Source organism: Aristolochia californica, unplaced genomic scaffold, assembly GCF_029961685.1.
Source record: "Aristolochia californica isolate CCGP_79_NKW_82.1479 unplaced genomic scaffold, dmAriCali1.0.hap1 SCAF_3, whole genome shotgun sequence".
Lineage (NCBI taxonomy): Eukaryota > Viridiplantae > Streptophyta > Magnoliopsida > Piperales > Aristolochiaceae > Aristolochia > Aristolochia californica.
This window is the reverse complement of record NW_027181992.1, coordinates 6,395,973-6,417,400: the sequence shown is the minus strand read 5'-3', so window position 1 is coordinate 6,417,400 and position 21,428 is coordinate 6,395,973. Positions and strand designations below refer to the sequence as shown.

Here is a 21,428-nt window from a genome sequence, read left to right as displayed (position 1 = left end):
AGACAGGAGGTCTCAGATCCCGCTCTCACTCTTCAGATTTAAAGAGTGTCAGTGTCGTTCGTCCTTCAGCCCTAAAATTCTTCCGCCATTCGTCGCAGTCATACGGAACAGCCGAACAGCCAACAAGTAAGCCGATTTTCTCCCCGTTCTCTTCGTCCTTTTGTTTTCGTTTTCATTCTCCATCTCTAATCCTCTTGAAAGGAAAGTCAATTTCCTTTATTACATCATCTTCTATCTAAAAAGGTACAGTGGAGACAAAATAATTCCCTGAGTACGTGACAAGTCGAAGTATAAATATATTATCTTGAAAGAAAATATTCTGTTTATATATTAATAGAAAAAATGAAAACTTACATGCTAATTTCTGAGATTGTTTACATAATAGGAAGTGCTATAATGAATAAAAGGCTTATTGTCCCAACCTTTATCTTTCAAAAGACATTTTAAACTCATTTTTCTTCTGTACACTCAGCCACCACTGATTTGGGCTCCACCTCAGCCTCTTGTACTAGCCCTTCCGTCCTGTTTTATATTGTTGAGAGTTGTCTGAGCTTCCCCTTGTTGGATGATTGCATGTCTCTTCACTGATATACAGGTATTAATGTTTGCCCTTCCATTCGAATAGCTGAGAGAAGAATTCCCGGGTACAGTAGCATAGTGGTCATCTTGCTTGTTGGCAGTATCACAATAGTCGGGAAGAAGCAGAGTGGAACAATGGCGTCACGTCTACAGATTCCTGCTGATGATTCAGTTCTGCTGAGAGTAACGCACTCTAACATAAAGAGTTTTTCTGCTGACGTTCGCTTCTCACTGCAGGTCTGCCACTTCTTCTTAGTGATTTTTATTTTTGTGTGTTTTTTTCTAATTCATTACAGAACTCAGATGTGCTCTGTGAAAGCAAAACCATACCAAATGTTTGTTCTACCTTCATATCAGACATAAGGTGTTCCCTGTCCATGAGGTTTATGCTTCTTAGTGATAAATGTATGTGGTTAATTTCTCTCAGACTACTGTAGAGTCTGCAAAAGAGAAGCTATGGAGAAAGTGCGGCACTTCAGTTGAGTCAATGAAACTTGACCTTTACGATGATACAGGAGCAAAAGTGTGTGAAATGGATGACAACCTAAGGCCCCTAGGTTTTTACTCTCCACAAGATGGGTCAGTTTATACTAATTTTTGTTTCTTTAATTTCTTGAAAATGGATAAGTTGTCTTTCCTTTCCTACATTTTATATCTTATATCGGTGAAATTGATTATAAGGTGGCCCTTACATGGGAATTTGCTTTACTGAATCATCCTATGATCCCAACAACATCTTATGTCCAACACACGATGGCCTCCCTCATTCTCTTAAACATTGGTCATTGTGATAAGTCTACTTTTTGAGTTCTAGAAGTTTATAACCTTTATGAGTGGGGTAGGCTCAGTTTAACTTCATTGAAAGTAATGCATTGGTACATTTTGAATCTCTGAGGAGTGGTGGTCTGATTGTGTTCTGTAATTTTACCATTTTAATACATTTCTTAAGTGTCCATTCCATAGATTGATGTATTTTGCACTTTTGTTTTTATCTTGCTTGTTGCTGTCTGAATTTTTTCCTTTGATACATTGCAGTCTCTTTTCTCTCCTTCTTAATATAATGCATTTCTCGCTGTCTTTATAAAAAGAAAAGAAAATCTTCATCAGAGCAGAGTCTTACCTCTATGATGCCTTTGTTCACTTATTTTTTTGGTCTCATACTTTCTTTTTGCATCAATGGCTGAGCAATATTTTCATCTGTTATTAACTCAATGATTTTGAATTAGGTTGGTTCTTACTGATTTTATACACAAAGAATGAACTGTTTATAGAACTACTGAAAATATGCTTGGTACGATTACAGCTTAGTCAATTTTCATTTATCTGCCAGGTTAGGTATCCAGCCCATTTTGAAAACCACTTTCCTACAACCTTTTCTGAATGTTTAGTCTAGTTTATCCTTTTTTCCTCATATGGTGTGTCAATGTCCACGTGGCATGTATACATCTTCTTTCAAAAAAAAATGTCCACGTGGCATGTCATGAAATTATTATCATTTCTTTGGATGTGTTTGGTGAGCATGCTTCTCCATATTCAATCTTAAAGTTGGATATTGATGTCAAAATCCCCAAAAAATCTGTATTGATTCAGCTGTTATGTTTCTTATTTGTCTGATATCTACCCTTTCTTGTCATTTTTATTATAATATGTTCTTCATTGAATGGCATATATTAGGTATCGAGTGCATATCATAGATCTAGACCCTGCATCAGTGACTTCAGGCGGCTGGTTGGAAGACACTTCACTTGTTGAGAAATACTCTATCTCTGATGAAGCCTATAATAAACGAGATGGTATGCTACTGGAAATATGTTTTAATTGGAGTATTCATCATAGTGCGCATATGTTTGTTGAGTTGAGAATTGCTTGTTTGATATTTAAATTAATTGCTTGTGATGAAAAATGGACCCTTGAAGTAGTCCGGGCTAGTAAAGTATTGTTTAAGTCCTAGAATCCCTATCCTTTTTCTTTTTATGGATATGGCAGTCATCAGCACAGATATTTTGTGTTTTCAGTTTGCTGCTGATTGAGATTATTCTAATTTGCATATTCCCAAAAGGGTATTTTTGATTGGAAGCCAATTATGCATCATTTGTTCTGTTCTCTCTTGATATAATTTTGCAACCACTTAATAAGGATCAGTTTTGCATTTCTTAAAAAACTTGATTCTGATTTTTTACGTCATTTCCAATTAGTGCTGTTTGCTGTTCTCTTTGGTTGACTTTAAAGAGTAAGAAGTGAAATTATAATGGTGGCTGGGGTCCTGGTGTGGTATTAGGTAAGATAATTTGACGGCCAAATCAGGTCTGTAGTGAATTGTCTGACCAACATCTAAATCAAATTTGTGCTGATAAGACCTGAATTAATTAACAAAACGTATTAAGTAATATAATTGCAATTGTACCAGCTTAAACTATTACCTAAAGTTTTTAATAAAAAATTTAAAAAAATTATATATATTCTTGGCAGGGAAATGACAATTGGCTTAATGCCAGACTGAGGAGATTTATGTGGGGTTTGGGTTCATTGGAGAGTCTCAGAAAAACAAGAGAAGTGCTCAATGCATGAGAAATAGCTGTTTCATATATGAGTACTTCCGAAGTTACGCAGGAGGACAAAAATGTTGCAAAAATACTCATCTGGTTGGGATACTGGTTCTGGGAGTATCCAGATTTTAATAAAGAAGTATCTTGGGCAATTTGTGCTATTTTTCTTTTACTCGTTCTGATTTGTTTCTTTTTGTTGTTTTAACAGAATATGAAGACATCATTTGGACCTTTGGTTTTTGGTTTAGCAAATATCTGTTTGGATCACAACTTGATAAATATTTTTTGAGTTTCTGATTTTCTAGTCTACAATGTTGACTCGTTTAGGCTGCAGCTAAGTTTAGTCAGAGACCACAATCTTACAAAATGATGATTATGATTTTTATGTCAAAAGGTCTTTTCGGGGACATCAGACAAAATTGGAATGATATAGTGAAAATCAACATGGTTCTTGTGCAAGAATGACACAAACAAATTGAGAAATTTTGTTCCCAATTAGTGCATTTGCTCTCTTACTTTTATATTTAAGGGAGTGGAGATGATACATTCCCGTCCCCCGAAGGTTACTTTAAAAAATCCTAAGTTAAAAGCAAAGTAAAATATAAATTGTTAAAGTTGGGTTAGGGACCATCCCAAAGTGACTAGCCCAAATTAAGATGCCTTTATCCAACTACTAACCATAGGATCTTTCTTGACATTATGTGTTCAGGTTGTTCCCACAAACACTCCCCTTTGCGTCTAAGCCTAACCAAATGGAGAACATGTTTAAGATGTAGATAACATAAACAGGGTATAAACTAATTGAGACATAAACTAGGCCCAATAAAACAGATGGCATGCTCTAATATCGTGTTAAAGTTGGTTTTTAGTTTCCCAAAATGGCTTGCCAAAGTTAGGAGACCTTTTCCTATCTAATTGCCTCAAGATTTTTTCTGACATTGATATATTTTTGATTGTTCCCAGAAACATAAAGTACAGATAGTTTATTTGCCATTAAAAACAAATTTTTATGTCAAAAGGTTGACTTGTGTAACTGCAAAATGGTGATGGGTGCATTAGTAGCATTTCATGGGCTTAACTTTTATTTTAAGAGTATGAATTATTTATGGCTTAATGAATTTATACTTGCGATTGGTGATAGTTTAGATTCGAAGAACTGTGGATTTTTATGGTGTAAAAAGCATAGATTGTGTGAGCATCAGGGAGGCTGGTCTTTCCTAGTAGATGAAAGTATTCTTACTGTTTCTGTTCAAGTTATATTTTTTTTTAAATGAATTTTAATAGTGTTGTTGTTCAAGTTATACTTGTTACCCTTTTCTTTTTTGGGCTGGTCATCTGGTTTGTACTTTAGTATTTCAAGTTGATTTCTCTCTTAGAAAGGTTGCTTGAATAAATTTATATGAGTTCTGACTGTAAAAGGGCCTTCTGTGCTACACTGAATTTTGTTTTTTAAGAGTTTTAGATTTAATAATGTAAGGGAACAACGTCATGCTTATAGATTTCTTTTTCTTTGTGAAGGTACTTTCAGAAAATTTAAGGAGAAATTGGCAACTCAAAGCCCTTCAGTCCTTGAAAATAAAGTAAGCTAATCTTTCTTTTATACTTTGTTTTTTCAGCTCGATTTTTCTTTCTTTTAAATTTAATTAAGATCTCAAACATTTCTTTTTGAAGATATCCTTTTTTGAATTAAAGGTTCTGATCATAACAATGGCCTTCTAAGTTTTCTTGTTTAGGTTATGCTGTATGTGCTGAATCTTTCTTATTCTTTGGGCAGACATCAGATAACTATATGGATGACCTCTCCTCCAGAATAAAGGCAAGTGGCGGTGCTTTTGCATCTAACTAACCTTAAAGATCACATGGTCAGATAGTTAATGTCATCCTGCTATGGGCGCCACAGTGAATGGACTACCCGTTTCCTGTGGGGCCCTTCAGTTTCTTTACCGAGGTTTGTTGTACATGCTGAACATGTTTGTTATCATACTTCAATAGCCCTGACTCAGATGAATATATCATGTTAAACACCTATTCCATTCTCTTACTTCTTCTGTGTGGAAGCACCAGCTTAGGAGTACAACATAGACATTGAAGTTTAAGCAAAACTAGATACACTATTGCACGGGTTCTTGTGTGTATATACCTGGGATAAAGGCTTCGTAATCATATTATCTTGGGCATGCAACATTTTCCTGGGGTTTATGATGGTTCAACATTTGATGAGTCTCATTTTGATGTTTCTAAATTGTGAGGATTGGACTGTTGCCTAAAACTACTGGTCAGCTTGATCAAGCAACTATTGTTCCATCAACAGAATGAAACATTGTCATTGCTTTTCCCTCTATTTTGCAAACTCTGTTTATCAATTTATTTACTTTTAATTTATTTTTTACACATTTATTTTGCTTGTGTAGTGGTTATTCAGATTAATTTCTCCTTCTTAAAATTTGTGAATTTCTAAGTTTATTGACTTACCCCTATATGCTTGGGCCAGTAACGCACCAAGTTATAGAAATAAAGCTGATAGGGAAGCTGGAATAAGGGTAATCCAACCTTTATCTTCTCAAATCTAGAAAATTCCTGGTTTTCAAGTTACTAGTAGCCAGCACAAGAGAAAAATACACTAAGAAATTATTCCCTGCCCAACAGATCGTATCTCAGGGCACATTTCCTCTTGGCTGCTTACCAAGAAGGTTTTTCCCCCTTTCGTGGGCTCTTCTATCCGTGATAATTGGAGCTGTTTAGTTCAATTACATACTAGAACAAAGCCCCCTATTGTGAACGAATGGACCCCACCAAGACCCGGGCTCCTCAAGCTAAATTTGTTGGCTCTTCATTTGGTAATCCCGGGATTGCTAGATTTGGGGGAGTTATCTTTGACTCCTCTGGTAATCGGTGTTTCTCCTATGCAGGCCCCTTGGGGATTTCAGATTTGATGATGACTGATGTGCTTGCCAAACAGGGAGCAACCCTCCAATCCCTTGTTGTTTGGGGTCTGCTCTTCTGATTTTTGTATTTTGGTTTTGGTTCGTCTGTTAATATAATCATCTTTTCTCAAAAAAAAAAAAAAAAAATCTTTGCAAAAGAAAGAAAAAAACAATTCTGCTCTAGCAGCCAAAGGGAGAATCTGTATTATTCTTAAACTACTTGTGAAAGTTACAATATATCTAAAACTACCATGTCCTTGCCATGATAGGATACGTCACTTAGGCAAAATTTTCTTAGTATAAGTTCCGAATTACGATTGAATCGAGATTTTATGACTTGCCTAAATTGATTACTAATAAAGGGCATTAGTAACTAGACACTTTCCTAAATAAAACTTCTCTAATGGGACTTATTAACAAACTAGGAAACTAATAAAAGTAGAAATTTGCTAATTTTTCTTGTATAGAGAGTACTAGACCATGGTTCTTTCCAAAAAAATAACTTTTCAAAAATAGCAACCTGCTGTCTTTTCAGTCTTCCCCTTTCCTTTTTTGCTTTCTCCTTTGATAAATCTTCAATAGTTTGGGATGATTTAGTTTGTCCTCATACTTTTTAGCAATTTCTTCAACATTGGAGTTATGTACTACATCAGTTAGTCAGGTGATAGTGACATCATTCAGTTTTGGGGAGTGAACTTGGTGAGGCCTTTTTGTGGATATTCTCCTGGGATTAAATTTTTTTATAATACCTACTTGCCCAAAAATCTAAAAAATCCTTCCTGTCCTAGTTGATTTGAATTTTTAAGTTAATGTTTAATTTAGTTTGATTTTTTAAACTTGAAATGTCACCCTGTTTTTCTATGGTTGGGATAGATCGTGTTTCAGCTAGTTTTGCTGTCGTCTAAGTCCTTGTTTAAACTCTTTTCTGAATAAAAATGAACATAAAATTCACATAATTGGTGAAGTAGCTGATTCTTTGTTGAAAACTGTGGATGCCTTTGTTTTGTACTCTTTTTGTTTTTATTTTTTCTAAACTTAGTTTTGTTCTTATTTTCACTTACAAGTAAAACATAGAGAAGATCCTATTATTCTTTTACTGCCTGTAGTTCCTCAGTCAAAACAACCGTTTCTTGGTTTTAGGTTGGCGATAGATGTGAGATAGAACCTGGAGCAAAAAGAGGTGTTGTTAAATTTGTGGGACGAGCTGAAACTGTGGCTCCTGGTTTCTGGGTTGGAGTAGAGTATGATGAACCTCTTGGGAAACATGATGGAATGTAAGTGTTTTTTGCTTTGCATTGTGTTATGATACTGAGAACTTTTGGAAGCTTTTATGCTTTACTTTTAATTTCTTGGTCTAGAAAAGCTTGGTACTCGTGGAAGCGGAACTTGTTCAAGTATTCAGCATTTGTTTCAATATTAGATATTAGAAATTATAAATGTTCAAAACTTGTGGATGCATTTTTCTGATATTTTGCCTTTAGAACAAATTAATTCATTTCCTTCATAGGTGTGATATGATGGTACTGTAGACATTTCTTTCTTGGTTTATTAGATGTTCCTCCCTTCTGATTCTATGATAAGAATGGAGTGCATTTTTTTTTCTTTGTGATTATGCAATGGACAGAGATGTGCTAATAAAACTAAGTAAACCAATAAACTTAAAAATCTGAAACTGAACAAATTATGTTTTTCCATGAACTTGTGAAGCTTCCTTGTCGGCTCTTATGAGCTATCTCAAAAGATAGAGAATGGAGAGGTGATGGGCAACAGGTTTGTTTAATTTTGCCGCTAGATTTGACTCATTTTGGTTTCTTCCATTTAGCCCTTAACTGTGGTCACAATCTGATTAATTCAATGTGCCAAAATGATTTCAAAGTAAAGGCTTATGGACATACAATGAACATCTAGGGATTTATAGTGGTTCATTGCCTTACACTTTCTCCGAGTGCCAAATTGACTCCTAAAGTGTAATGCACTTGTTTGCAATTTAACCTAACTGCAAAAGCCTCTTCAAGCAGGCAAATATTAAACTACAAGCATTGTATGGATGGGTGCACCAATCCTAAGTATCTATTCTATGTAATAGCAGCTCAATTAAGTTTTTAAATGATTAGATTTTAAAAATTCAAATCTCAGAGAAAAATCGGATTGGTTTTGAAATATGAGGGACACTTAAAAGCAGCTTAATTAAATGATGATTTCACAATCTAAAGCCTACAAGTCATGTTCTAAATAACTTTGACGATTTCAAAGTTTGAGAACTTTTGTTTGAGGGAAATCAACTTAAAAAACCATGTTCTCAACATTCAAATTGAACTGTTGAGCTTGGAAATCGACCTTCTATCCTCTTCTGAAACTCGGTAAAGTCTTGACTAAAGATCTTGATAAAATACTTAAAACTTATGTGAAGAGTTGTTAATCACATAGATAGGTTACTTACAAATTTTTGGAGACTTGTCTTGCCCAAATCTAAGCATTTATTCTCGTTCCACAACTTTTTTGGAACATGCTATTTAGATAGTAGTGGACTGATCAAACGGTCCTGGTTAGGCGCTTCTTCTTTTTCATCTTTTGGGTGTTTGATTTCTTTTGGCTGGTCGTTTTGATGGTTTGTCAAATGGATGTTTCCGATGGCTTTTCTCTCTCCTGGCAGTTCACAGTCTTCGTCCAGTTAGTCGACCTTCCTAAGTCACTCCTTTAGCTTTTATTCTCAACATTTTTTTGGCTGACCAAACTGGTGTCTAAAGTACCTTTTTTATCTCATATTCGGTCAAATGGGGGTAATCCGGTCTAATGGCCTTCTTCTTATGACCTTGTTTTTTCTTGTTTTCCTTTTTCCCTTTTTTTGGGCTAGCTGTTTGGATATTTTGGCAAATGGTCTTCAAAAGAGCATTTTCTCTCTCTATCCAGTCAGACGAGGGTTGTTTGGTCAGACGGCTTTGCTTTTCTGGTGTTGCTTGCTGTGCTGAGCTCTTTTGTCCAGTTAGATGGTGCTGTTAGGCTGTTTGGACGATGTGCTTTCTGGAATGAGCTGCTTGCTACCTTTTTTGTCTGGGCCGTTTGAACGGATCATGACTGGTCGAACAATATGCTGTTAAAATTTTCATTTTAGGGCTTTCTAGAGCTGTAAGACATACTTTAATTGTACATCATTAGTGATTTACGTGTTTGTTATTATCAAAATTATTTCAATGGGGATCTTGAGACCAACAACATCGGTCTTTGTATAGTGTCTAATGTGAGATATTATCTTTCCTCTTTTGCTGGATTAGCAATATGTCTAGGTTTGGAAGTCAGTATGTTTTAAAATAACTAATGTTTAAGTTTTTAAGTTATAGATGAGATTATTTCACATCGATGATGTGGTATTGCAATGGTTCTCATCAATTAATCCTCTTCATTTGTCATGTTTCAAGCACTTTAAAGCTTGCACCAAACCACTGATATGTTGGTTGTCATGAGAAACCTTCTGAAGTTTCTACTTCATATTTTTTCGTATGTTCTTGTCCTCGTGGATTTGAGCATAGCAAGTTATTTTTCTTTTAATTGCTTTACTGCATTGAACTTTTACGATAGCTAGTGTGGGATACTGAATTTCTTTAAGATGTCTTCATGTTGTCAATTCTGACATACAGGGTCAAAGGAAAGCGCTACTTTGAGTGTCGTCCACTTCATGGTGCATTGCTCAGGCCAGACAAAGTAAAGGTTTGTTTCTGGTTATTTCCTGTGTGATTAAGTACCTTTTATCTTGGGTGATTAATTACCTTTACCTAAGTAATCTTTGTTTTAATATATTCAGAGCTGAGAGTCATTTTTAGTGTTTGGCTTGTTATGATTGGGTGTATTTAGATGTAGTTGTAAAATTTTTAGAATTCCATTGCCTGCCTAACAGTAATTTTAGCATGAGTAAGAGCCGACTGCTGTAGCATTTGAAAGTGATTTTTTTTCTTTCCTTGCCTTTTACATTTTGGGAAAAAAGAAATAGTATTCAAGAGGAGAGAAATTCTCTCCTCACTTGTGGTACTCTCTTCTCCCCTTGTTTCTTTACTTTTTTGTTCTCTCTTCTTCCGTGTTGCTGTCAACAGTAGCATACTAAATCTAGACTTATATATTCTAACATTAAAATATGCTAAATTTTTTTCTGAAAATCGATATCTTGGTAATAAAAAGTCCAACACGTTCCTCCAGTAATGCAATCCTAACACATTACCCCCAAGATAGAAGTAATATTGACTTTTGGAGTCTTGTCTATATGAAGTCAATATTTTATTTTCTTCCTCCATAAAAAAAATGTCGTGGCAATCACTCTTGATGTGAACAAATGCTTGAGGTTAAGAAAAGATTGGAAAGCATCTTGTACTTCTAATTCTTGAGGAGACAGAATAATGTGTTCTATTGAGATATTGAATAATGTTAACTACTATATTTTGGAAATATTTACTCAAGCTCGGATGCTCTATTTAATTCCAGTGTTTTAGTTTTAGAGATTTGAGAACTTGAAACTCTACAGAACTAATTCTAGTTTAGTCTTATCTATAGTGAAACAATATGCGCTGAGTAAACAAAACAAAGAAAAAAGCTTTCTTGTCCTTTTTAACACACTCTAATGACAAAGTGTCCGTTCACACAAGGAATAGAAAATGTTGATGTAGTTGCTTGTACTTTTATTGTCGAGATTGGGTTGGTGTTCAGTGAACCATACTGGGCCTCTTTCCTCCCTTTTCTGCTCACTCGTAGGGGTCTGGACCCCCAGAAAGGGGGAGAGAGTCGACTGAACATCTCAGCCATTGGAGGGAATTTTGCCCGTATCTGATCCCCAATTCTTGTTCACCCCAGATGATGTGTTGGGTGAATTGTAACCTCGTATGATTGTGTCAGGTGAGCAACAGCCGCTTGCTTGGGATAATGGGAATATATATGCAACTGGAGAATTTTTTTATGAATCTGGAAGTGGATATAGAGACTCCCTCGGAAGAAAAGATCTGCTACCCTTTCCTGTCTTGTTATCCAACAAAACATGAGGTTTAGCTTATAAATGTGTTGGGGCGATTGGGATTTGTTTTTTGTGATCAATGCAAGCAAGCCAAGCACAGTTGAGTCGTCTGCAAAACTTTGGCTGGTGGTGGCTCTAATGAACGACAGCTGGTTGTGAGGAGTGCCTTTCTCATTTACTAGTTCTCTTCTTTCTTAATCAGCTTGTATTGTCTAGTGCTATGCTTTTTATCTTTTCTTTGTTATTTGTTCTTTGTTCATCTCACTTCCTAGTGGTTGTTATACCTCCTTTGCCTTCTATGAAATCTCATTTGGTTAATATACCAATTGTTGTTTTTCGTGCTCTTAGCCAACTGTATGTACAATGCAACTATGGTACATTCATCAATAGAAATTCGAACTAGATTTTGTTCTGATCTATCAATCATTTGTCAGGTAGGAGATTACCCTGAGCGAGATCCTTTCGATGAGGATGAGATTTGAAATGGTCGTGCGATGCAAGATCATTGAAGAGCATGTTGTGGATGGTTGTTGATCTGATATAAATGTTCACTATTAATGATACAGAAGTTTACTATTTTTTTTTTTTTTTGAAAATATTAATGGTTTGCTGTCGATGGTCTTATAAAATATATGGTGTCAATTATTTATTGTTGTTTCATTTGAGGAGATGCTGAATATTGAACTGTCAAAAGCCAAATTTGAAAATATAGTTTTTCAAATTAAAATAGGACCTTTCTGGACTAATAAATAAATGACGAAGAAACGGTTCGGCCGCTTTCCGTTTCATAAGCTAGTCGCAAAGATATCAGTACTGACAACTCAGAAACTGACTTTCGTTAGCGATGGATTGATGGCTTTGCTTGCAGATTGTTCAAGCGAGTAATATGCCAGCTCGTCCAGGTTCCGGCTCCCAACGGGTGCTGGGGAAGTTTGATTGTAGCTTTTGTATTCTTGTTATCTGTCTTTCACTATCTGAAAAAGGTTTCCAAGGATTTATTATCCTTTTGTGTCCCATGATTTTCTTCGTTCATGGAGGAATTTTTATGTTCTAAACGCAGAAAAATGCTAAATATGGACTTGTTCATAGAGGATTTTTTATGTTTTAAACTAGTCTTCGTCATCTGTTCTACTTTATTCATTTGGCAGTCTTGTCTCTCTTTATTTTCTCTTTTGTTACAATAACGATATCTGTATTCTGTATTGTATATTTTTAAAAAATAGAAAGTGTTTGGTGGAGATATATTTCAATATAGAAGGGAGACGGAACAGAAAAGAAAGCTTTGCCTGACAGCATAGAATGATGAGGCTTATAAACAAAGTTTGTTGTAGATCGCCACAGAATGTTATGCTCTCTCACCTGCTCTTGGCCATTTTCTATTTGGACGGCCTGCAAGTTGAAACGTTCCTATCCATGGTTTACGAACTCGAAGACTTGGAACGAGTTGCAGTGTGTCAATTACTGTCTGAAACCTTGCTTCTCATCCGAGAGATGGAATAAGCTGAGCATCTTCTTTTCCCTTTCGCTCACTCTTAAATGTTTCTGTTGCCGTTCGTTTTCTCTTGATTACAAGATGATGATTTCCTCTCCATAAACTGCTCCTTAGAAGGCTCCGAACTGAGAATTGTCTGTGTTGCAACTCGATCGTCAACTTGGTCACAATTTCTCCTATTGAAGGCCTTTCCTCTTCTTTGGACGAGACACTCCTAGCTGCAATTTTAAGCATGTGGCTAGCTACTCTCTTCATGTTGTTGGGTAATACAACTCGGGAGTCATAGATCTCCTTCACTCTTTTCTGTTCAATCAGTGGCATAGCCCATTCAACAACTGAAACTGGCTCCAGCCCTATATCCATTGCTCTTCTCCCACTAACAATCTCAAGTAATAAAACTCCAAAACTGAAAATGTCAGTTTTAGTGCTCAACTTCCCTGGCGTTGTGTAACAAGGATCTATATAACCAATGGTCCCTGCAGGCACCGTCTCGACGGAGTCCCTGCTGCTATGAATAAGATCAAAACCAAGTAAATCGCCCACGCGCAGTAGAGCGGGTGGTGCTTTTACTGCCAGGCCGAAATCAGCCAACTTAGCGTTGCGCTGTGAATCGATCAAAACATTGGCAGACTTGATGTCTCTGTGAATGATGGAATATGGAGTTGCCTCATGAAGGGCCTGAATGGCCATGGCTATTTGCAGGGCCATGATCGCTCGCCTGGACCAAGTGGGTGGCTCCGGGGCGCTGTGGAGTAATTCCTCCATCGATCCATTTGCCATGAACTCCATGACGAGCAGCTTGTGACCGGATTCTTGACAGACACCCAGCAGATTAACGATGTGTTGATTCTTAATAGACGAGAGAATCTGTATTTCGTTATCGAGTTTTGAATCGTCTCCGAGAAGGTGTAGTCCCGTCGAAGCTTTCTTCACTGCAACATGCTTCCCACCTTCGAGGACTCCCTTGTAGACTCTTCCATGGCTTCCTTTCCCGATCAAGCGCTCCAAAGAGAAGCCTTCGGTCGCCATCTCTATGCGTCTGCACGACATCTTCTCCATTCTTCTTCTTTCTGGCTCTGCTTCTTCTAATCTTCGTTAAGCCAGTACAACTTTTAAAAGAGAAGGGAAAGACCGAAGAGTAGTTTGTCGTAAGATGATAAAGGGGTCTCGGGCTATGTGGGGAAAGCTAAAGAAGTTGTAAAGAGGGAAAAGGAAGAAGATAAAGCAAATCGTGAGAGATGCTCATTCGCTTTATGCATTAAAGTTTATAATATAAGATCAGTTGTGAATCTTTGGGTAACATCTATGCAGTCAGATGGTAACATCCTAGTGTTTTTACTTAAGAAACAAGAATGAGAGGGTTTGATTAAAATTATCTGTCCTTCGAAGCAAAGCTGAAAATTTTCTGTTCTGGAGGAAGACATGTACGTGGACACATGGTATGCAGAAACTCAGAACTCTTTAACTTGAGATCAAATCCTCTAAGAAACCGAGTTTTTCACTCTCAGTCACCTATTTGATGACAAACGGATTCAACCTGAGATTTCTACGTGTTGTCTCAGTAAAAGTGGCAATCAAACTCGTCTTTTAATGTGGATCCATATGGTTCTGATTGCATCTCAGATGTGGCTGAGTAAATCTTTCTCCTTAGATTTAAGCATGCAGCTTGTTTACAGGTTGTTCAAAGTAGCTAAAAAGTTAATTGTTCTATATGTCCTCTCAACTAATTATATTTTGTTCCAGTTGATATTTAATTTTACATTTCTAATTTGGTTATGAAACCATCATCTGCACCATTATATTTCATGATATAATTGGTTCAGGATTTTTTGCCAAATAATATGTAAAATATCTTTTTATAATTTTTTTTATATCTAAAAAATCTATTGACTGTATTTTATTTCAATGAAAATCCACCAAATGACAACAAGAACTTTAACCCTTGCTTTAGCTGGTCTACTAACTCCTTTTATTTAATAAGGTAAAACATGAAAAATAAAATTTAAAGGATAAATTTTTATATTTGAAAATTCCCTTTATAAATTTTATTATATGATTATAAAAAATAATAATACCCTTTACTTATTTCTTATGATTCTTTAGTAACTTTTTACTAATCTTATTAGTTGTAAACATAAACATTTAATCGCTAGAATTAGAACCTCAATCGATGATCTATACCGTGGATATTGATCAACGATCAAGATTGGAAAAATCTAGATATTGGTTGACCAATAGTAAAATTGAAACTCTTGTGATAAAAAATTACAAACACCGGTTAATTAATGGTCAAAGTCAAAAAATTTATCAAAATTTGGATTATTAATAGGATGATCAAAATCCAAAGATTGAGATTAAAGTCGACCAGATAATGTCACTATCACAATCAAATTGGAAGATTTGTGAAGCTCTCGATTAAATTTGAAGGCTTAAATCTTATCAAAGAGATGACATATACATCTTCATATTGGTGACTTGTGGCGTGGTATGAGAGTGCCACCTAAGTAAAGAAGGTGGCATATTGGGGATAGTACTACATAAAGAAATGAGGTGGCACATAATTAATATATGGCTTTGCAAGAAAGTGCCACTTGAAGAAAGAAGGTCGCACAATTTCAAATCACATGAGAGGATAATTGTTGTAATCCTATGAGAGAGAAAGAGTCTTGTTAAACATTCGTCTTTCCTTACATATGGAGCTAGTTAAGGGGAGAAGAAGAAGAAGTCGGAGAAAGAAAGGTAGGGGTGGTTAAACCACCTCAATTAGACAGCAAGAATTCTTTAGGCTAGAGGGGCCATTCTTGGGGGGAGAAAGACTTCTAGAGATTTGGTCAGACTTCTTGCTGGTATGCCTAAAGTCTTGTTAGATTCTTACTATAATAGTAGCAATAAATAATTATATTTGTTGCTACTTTGCCACTATCCTTGGATCCACCACACGCAATATTTGATCAAATCTTTTTGTCAAACATTATGTGTAGACTAGCTCTAAAGTTGAAGCTAGTCAACCAATTCCACTATATCTATAAGACTGTTCAAGGCTCTAATCAAGTTCTTGTGAAGATCAAACCAGAAGACCAAATTAGTGGTAAGACCTCATATCACTTGAATCTTGTATCTTTCTCTTGTCATCACAGTCACAATCATGCCTCTTCATGGACCAACCCCCTTTGTATATCGACATTTTTGGTATACCTGATAGGACCTCTTTGCCTCTCCACAAACACCAAAATTAAAAATTAAAAAAATCGACCCTTACCTCATGGAAACTTAAAGGCGTAAAGAAGAAACAAGTTTATATCTAAGCCATAAAAAAGAGTTGATCTGTTTGCTGGCCATCTAAGTGCAAGTAGGGGTGGTATCAAGCCGAGCCAAGGTCGAACCTGCATATGTTCGAGCTTGGCTTGATCTGAATACTTTGAACTTGAGCTCAAGTTCGAGCCTAAAATTGGAATCGAGTTTGAGCCCGAGCCCGAGCGCTAGCTAGGTTTGAGCTCCAACCTACATTTAAAATTTAAAAAAAAAAACTGTCAAAAATAAATAAAGAGAATATTGTGATGACTTTGGTACCATTGAACTGCCAGGTATCACAGAGGAGTTCAAGACTTTGCAATGCAGCATACTAATGTATAATAACTAGCTTAATAGACCTAAAAGAAACCTCCACCAATAGTATTTATTCCATTGGCAAACAACAACATTAGATGACGAGGGACCCAAAAGGGTTAAATGATCGATCATCTTTTAGGTTTGAGGTAAATAAGAGCAACTATCAACCAACTAACGAGGGAATTGACGAGAGCAATTAGACTAAAGGGTATTTTTGTAAGAAAATCTTTGCTAATGAGTTGGCTCACGAGCTAACAAGCCGAGCTTGGAAAATCTCGAGCTTGGCTTATTATACTTAACGAGCTTTATTTCAAGTTTGGGATAAAGCCGAACTCAAGTAAAAATTGAACTAAGCCGAGTTTTTTTTGAGCTTAACTTGAACGGTTCACGAGCCAGTTTGGTTTGGTGCCACCCCTAAGTACAAGGAGTAAGTTAGATACACAATTCATCATGGAACTGCCACAATAAAACAAAGGGGTTTCTGGAAGTGCTACGTCAACCACTTATTTGCATTTAGTCAGCTGATCAATGAGGAAGAATTGTCAATGGTTTGACTATGCGTTAAAATGGAAGAAAATAAAAAGTTTGAAGCCTCCATATGTGTGACAATGATCATACACCATGCCCATTTTTGGGCAATTACATTTGTAGCAGTTGTAGATAAAGTACTTCACTTTGGATATCATTAAAAAGTCATTCTTGACCTTCAAGTCTTATTGTAATATAGGTGATAGTAAAATAATACAAGGAGTGCTACAACAGTTCCTTAGAAAGATGAGAGGAATATCTATTTACCTTGAAAGAAGATAACTCAACACAACCAAATTCTCCAAGGGTTAACATATCTATCATATGGTGGTGCATACGAAAAGTTTGGAAGAACAAGTGACAAAGGTACTACAAGCGAGGATGGAAAGATACGAGCAAATTCGTGTAAGGGATGCTCAAATTGTATGGTATATGAGTCGAATTTAGTCATTGATGATAAATCTTGGAGAATCTTCCCATCCAAAATATCCTTTTCAAATTTGTTTAGCTTCACGAGACACATCTTCTGCTCCAATAGCAAATCAACAAGTTCTTCAACTTAGGAGTTACCTTGTCATGAAGCTCTCAAGTCGATCATTAAAAATAACATTCAAGACTCAAGCAATGGATGAGGCATAAACAACTTTTGAAACCGATTTTTGGCCTTACAGTAAGAGAATCCAAATTCTATGATTATCACTTGGATATAAGCCACCAAATCTCCAACAATTAAAAGGAAATGACAACCCAAAACATCATGTTGAAATATTTTTGCTGCTTGTTGAAAAGAACATTTTTTACTAGTTTGTTGAACTCAATATAATCTATAAATGGTTGGTATCAACTCAAAAATAAGTTCCTAAGTCAATTTTGTACCACTCACTGCAACATTTGTTTGATGGAAGTCACAAATACCAAAAAAAAAAAAAAAGTATTCAACTACATAAACTATTGATGAAAATTGAGTTTGAATTGCAAAGATGGAGATGAAAAATTCAAATGTGTACGTATGAGATTATATAAGGTTTGCTTAATTTTTTTAGAGTAAGAAATCAAAATATTTTCAAAAATTAGCCACATAAGCGTACGATATGGAGATGTTAAGATTCCAGTTGATGAAACTCATGTTGTTAGCATTTCAATTGCACCAAAAGCTAATTCCTCCGCATTAAAGCAAGTCTTTGTCTAACAAAATATCCAGGATGGGAAAAGAGGTACCTCTTTCCAAATAATTATGTTCAAGAAACGTTAAAAGAATGTCATGAATAAAAGGTGATAAAGATTCCAAGTCTTAAGCTACTTTCGTTGTCGATGCCCCTCTCCTTTAGCTGTACTTACACAAAGGGAGGTGCCCCAACACTCTTATGTTATTGAGATTTGGAAGTGGGTGGGGAGATGCTGCCTTCCTTTACTTTTTCGTTTGAATTGAGAGAGATAAATGACTCAAACAATTGGAGTCAATCAGTCAGTTCACGAGTAGGATAAGCATTACCCCGCCTAACTAAAATTCAAATCATATAATAGGTTGGTGATCTTCAAAATGGATTGGGTTTGTTTTAAAAAACACTAAGAAATATGAAAATAGGTGATTCAAAATAAAAACCTTTTAAGTTTTTTTGATTTTATATAAATTACTTTAGTGCTTATATTATAATCTTTCAACTCAAATGTGATAGTTTTTACAGTTCATAGTATGAAATTGGGTCCAAGTAAACCTCTTTTCACATATGAGTACATGCTTTGATACCGTGTGAAGTTAAGTCCAAGGCCAATCCCAGAATGACCAGCCAAGTTAGAAAACTTATTTTTCAACTAATAAACTCAATAATTTTTGTACTCACTAATCCATGTTAGATCCATGTTTAACTATTGTTTAATGCATCCATCTTTTCAACAAACTTGGCATGGATGTGAATGCAAAGTAAAAGCCATAGGAGTAGCATAATGACATGACCAGAGCTCTTATTTGATCCTTGAGGTTTCAGTAGAATTTTGACAAAATAGTGGTCCTAGATGCTCTTACCATCTCTTCCCTCCACTAACAACAGCAGACTCAGTCAATGCGTTTTGTGGAATTGATCACTAAACATTACTACTTCTGTTGATCTTGGAACAGTCCTTTCTTGAGTAAGATATCACCTTCCCAGAAAATCAACTTAGTATTGTTTAGTAATCGTAATTGATCACTAAACAAATGAAATTTTAGGCTTCTTGAAAAAGATATTGCTATAAATAGACTTTCTGAGTTTTGATTTCGTCACATCCTCATCTTTTACTGCGTCTAAACAAAACAAGAGCAGGAAAAAAAAATAAAAAAAATGGAAGACCATCGTCGTTTTCAAATCCATAGTGGGAGAAGACATAAAATGGATGTACATGATGAAGACTAAAGATTAGAACAAGGTCATTATACACCAACTACCACCATTTTATGATATTCCCACTTGGATTATTTGTGTTAATCGAAGTCGGATCAGGTATAATAAGACCAGGGATCTTTTACCCCTTCAAGTGCACCTTGTTGTTGCTTCAACCAAGTAGCTAATTTTTTTTTCTATACGATGACGATGGCAGAGCTGAAGCAGAATGCCCAAGTAGAAATCGACCGGTTTGAATCAGGCCATGGATACGAGAAGAACGGTTACATTGTCCTTGTCTTCTGAGTGGTCGCCGGTGATCTTGATGGTTACCTGCACCAAATTTTAATAGCTTTTGTGTTAAAGATTCACACATGGGGTTCACTCACCGTCAGCTTTCTATGTAAGTTGGAAGCCACTAGTGTGAAAGAAGTGACGGCAACCCTCGTCTGCTCTCCTCTTCTTCTCTCGCTCGTAAAAAGAAGAAAAAAAAACCCATCTCCATCTCAGGAAGATGAGGGAAGAGGAGACATCCATGGCCGCTAAGAACAGAATTCTTATCTTGGGTGCAACCGGATATCTTGGAAAATACATTGTAAAGGCGAGCACGGCCATGGGGCACCCTACATGTGTTTATGTAAGACCGATCGCTCTCTCTGCTGACACTCCGAAGGTTGAACTCATCCGTCAATTCGAATCCATGGGAGTTGTGGTGTTTCAGGTAGCCTATCTTTATTTGAAAATGGAGGGCAAGTTTCTCGCTTCCTCAACTTATCGCGAGGAAAACATGGTCCCTAAGAAAAAGAAGAAGAATCTTGATCGATACCATTAAGTACCTAGTGAATGGATATATATATATCCAGATTCCGGTGCTTTCTGTTACAGTGAAATCTTACTGAGCTAGAGTCATCTGTTTCATGGAAGAGATCCCGCCGTTACTGATATTTCTTCAAGCTTTACTAGCTGTTTTCCGTCTGAATAGTGCAGGATAAACTAGCTGTATCTTGGTTACTATCCCAAAGATGCTTTTGCCTTGAATTGTTCCTTACTGTAAATCATCAATGCGTTAGGGACAATTGAATGAGCACGAAAAGCTCGTCTCCATGATCAAACAAGTAGACGTGGTGATCTCTGCCTTAGCAGTTCCGCAACATCTGGATCAACTCAAAATCATCGATGCTATCAAGGAAGCCGGTAACATCAAGGTACTCTCTCTCCCTCTCTTTATATATATTTGTCTCATTCCATGTTCCACTCTCACCCATATTTTATTTTGGTAAACAGAGGTTTGTCCCCTCAGAATATGGCAATGAAGTGGATAGAGTACACGGGCTTCCGCCATTTGAAAGGTTGCTTGAGAACAAGAAGAAGATCAGGCGCGCAGCAGAAGCAGCTGGAATTCCTTATACTTTCGTATCCGCCAACTCTTTTTCAGCTTACTTCGTTGATTTCCTTCTCCATCCCCACGAAGAGAGGGAAGAAATCACCATCTACGGCGATGGCAAAGCTAAGGGTAAAGATTGCAAAAACAACTAATTAGCTATTCTGGTTTTCTTCTGAATCTGATAATTCCATGTAGAGGACGTTCTCATAACTAAAATTTTGCATCATAACACAAAATCATAATTTGTTAAAATCCAATTCAAAACAAGGCAATTAAGGGACAAATATATTTCATCTGATTCCTTGGAAGAATAAGGTGAGCTTCTTGGTGAAGGCTCCATCACGCCCAGTACAGCAAGTTTTCATGTCTTATCCATCAAGTAACTATAAATTTAAACTGGAAAATTTCTTTGCTGATCAGCTGTATTGAATTACGAAGAAGACGTAGCTGCTTATACTGTTATGGCGGCCAACGATCCTCGAGCCCAGAATCGGCTGATCATCTACAGGCCACCAGGCAACATTGTCACGCAACTGGACTTGGTCAGCTCATGGGAGAAAAAAACTGGAAGGACACTGAAGAAAATCCATATCCCAGAAGAAGAAATTGTAAAGCTGTCCGAGAGTGAGTTCATGACTCGTGAATCTTCAACACCTTTTAAAACTTCCAACCAAGAAGAAGCTATCAATCAAGTGGTTTTCATTTTGATTATTAATTTCCCCCCCTCATTTGCAGCTCTTCCACATCCAGACAACATCCCGGTCGCCGTTCTTCACAACATCTTCGTCAAAGGCGATCAGATGAGCTTTGAGCTGCGGGAGGACGACTTGGAAACTTCCGCGCTATACCCAACTTACGATTACACGTCTGTCGATCGTTTCCTCGATATCTGCATTGTGCAACCTCCAAAAACAAAGCTTGCAGCGTTTGCCTAAACTCTTTAATCTTGTAATTCACGTCTATCTTACATTGCTGTGGATTAGCATCAAATAGATTACAGACAGTAAACGCGTGTA

The 21,428-nt window shown here is 36.4% G+C and overlaps 3 protein-coding genes and 1 non-coding gene across 5 annotated transcripts; 3 read left to right on the top strand and 1 right to left on the bottom strand.

The window, feature by feature from the left end:
• On the top strand, positions 1 to 11,702 carry LOC137959066 (tubulin-folding cofactor B). Of its 2 annotated transcripts, none has more exons than XM_068806346.1 (9): positions 1 to 126; positions 626 to 816; positions 1,007 to 1,158; positions 2,254 to 2,372; positions 4,644 to 4,705; positions 4,900 to 4,941; positions 7,190 to 7,323; positions 9,685 to 9,754; positions 11,477 to 11,702. In XM_068806346.1, exons 2-9 carry the CDS (start codon positions 715 to 717, stop codon positions 11,522 to 11,524), a joined length of 729 nt encoding a protein of 242 aa, XP_068662447.1. In that variant the 5' UTR covers positions 1 to 126; positions 626 to 714; the 3' UTR covers positions 11,525 to 11,702. The 2 variants fall into 2 exon arrangements, with proteins under 2 accessions (XP_068662447.1, XP_068662446.1); XM_068806345.1 differs by having other exon boundaries at positions 596 to 816.
• Positions 3,520 to 3,622, top strand: LOC137960663 (U6 spliceosomal RNA). Its single transcript, XR_011114215.1, has one exon. It is a non-coding gene; the product is annotated as a U6 spliceosomal RNA (small nuclear RNA).
• Positions 11,703 to 12,284: 582 nt separating the features above from the next.
• Positions 12,285 to 13,601, bottom strand: LOC137958339 (serine/threonine-protein kinase-like protein At3g51990). The gene has a single exon (XM_068805302.1). It carries the CDS (start codon positions 13,591 to 13,593, stop codon positions 12,523 to 12,525), a length of 1,071 nt encoding a protein of 356 aa, XP_068661403.1. The 5' UTR covers positions 13,594 to 13,601; the 3' UTR covers positions 12,285 to 12,522.
• A 5,962-nt stretch (positions 13,602 to 19,563) lies between these two features.
• On the top strand, positions 19,564 to 21,428 carry LOC137960522 (isoeugenol synthase 1-like). The gene is made up of 5 exons (XM_068808168.1): positions 19,564 to 19,749; positions 20,099 to 20,233; positions 20,313 to 20,541; positions 20,833 to 21,036; positions 21,148 to 21,428. Exons 1-5 carry the CDS (start codon positions 19,564 to 19,566, stop codon positions 21,345 to 21,347), a joined length of 954 nt encoding a protein of 317 aa, XP_068664269.1. The 3' UTR covers positions 21,348 to 21,428.

What these genes read in the sequence shown, in the direction of transcription:
- LOC137958339 (XM_068805302.1), bottom strand. Translation starts at nt 13,593, where the DNA reads ATGGAGAAGATGTCGTGCAGACGCATAGAGATGGCGACCGAAGGCTTC.
- LOC137960522 (XM_068808168.1), top strand. Translation starts at nt 19,564, where the DNA reads ATGGCCGCTAAGAACAGAATTCTTATCTTGGGTGCAACCGGATATCTT. An exon ending in CGGCGATGGCAAAGCTAAGG is followed by an intron (nt 20,542 to 20,832) that starts GTAAAGATTGCA and finishes TTTGCTGATCAG; the next exon opens with CTGTATTGAATTACGAAGAA. An exon ending in AATTGTAAAGCTGTCCGAGA is followed by an intron (nt 21,037 to 21,147) that starts GTGAGTTCATGA and finishes CCTCATTTGCAG; the next exon opens with CTCTTCCACATCCAGACAAC.
- LOC137959066 (XM_068806346.1), top strand. Translation starts at nt 715, where the DNA reads ATGGCGTCACGTCTACAGATTCCTGCTGATGATTCAGTTCTGCTGAGA. An exon ending in CTTCAGTCCTTGAAAATAAA is followed by an intron (nt 4,706 to 4,899) that starts GTAAGCTAATCT and finishes TTCTTTGGGCAG; the next exon opens with ACATCAGATAACTATATGGA. An exon ending in ACCTCTCCTCCAGAATAAAG is followed by an intron (nt 4,942 to 7,189) that starts GCAAGTGGCGGT and finishes TCTTGGTTTTAG; the next exon opens with GTTGGCGATAGATGTGAGAT.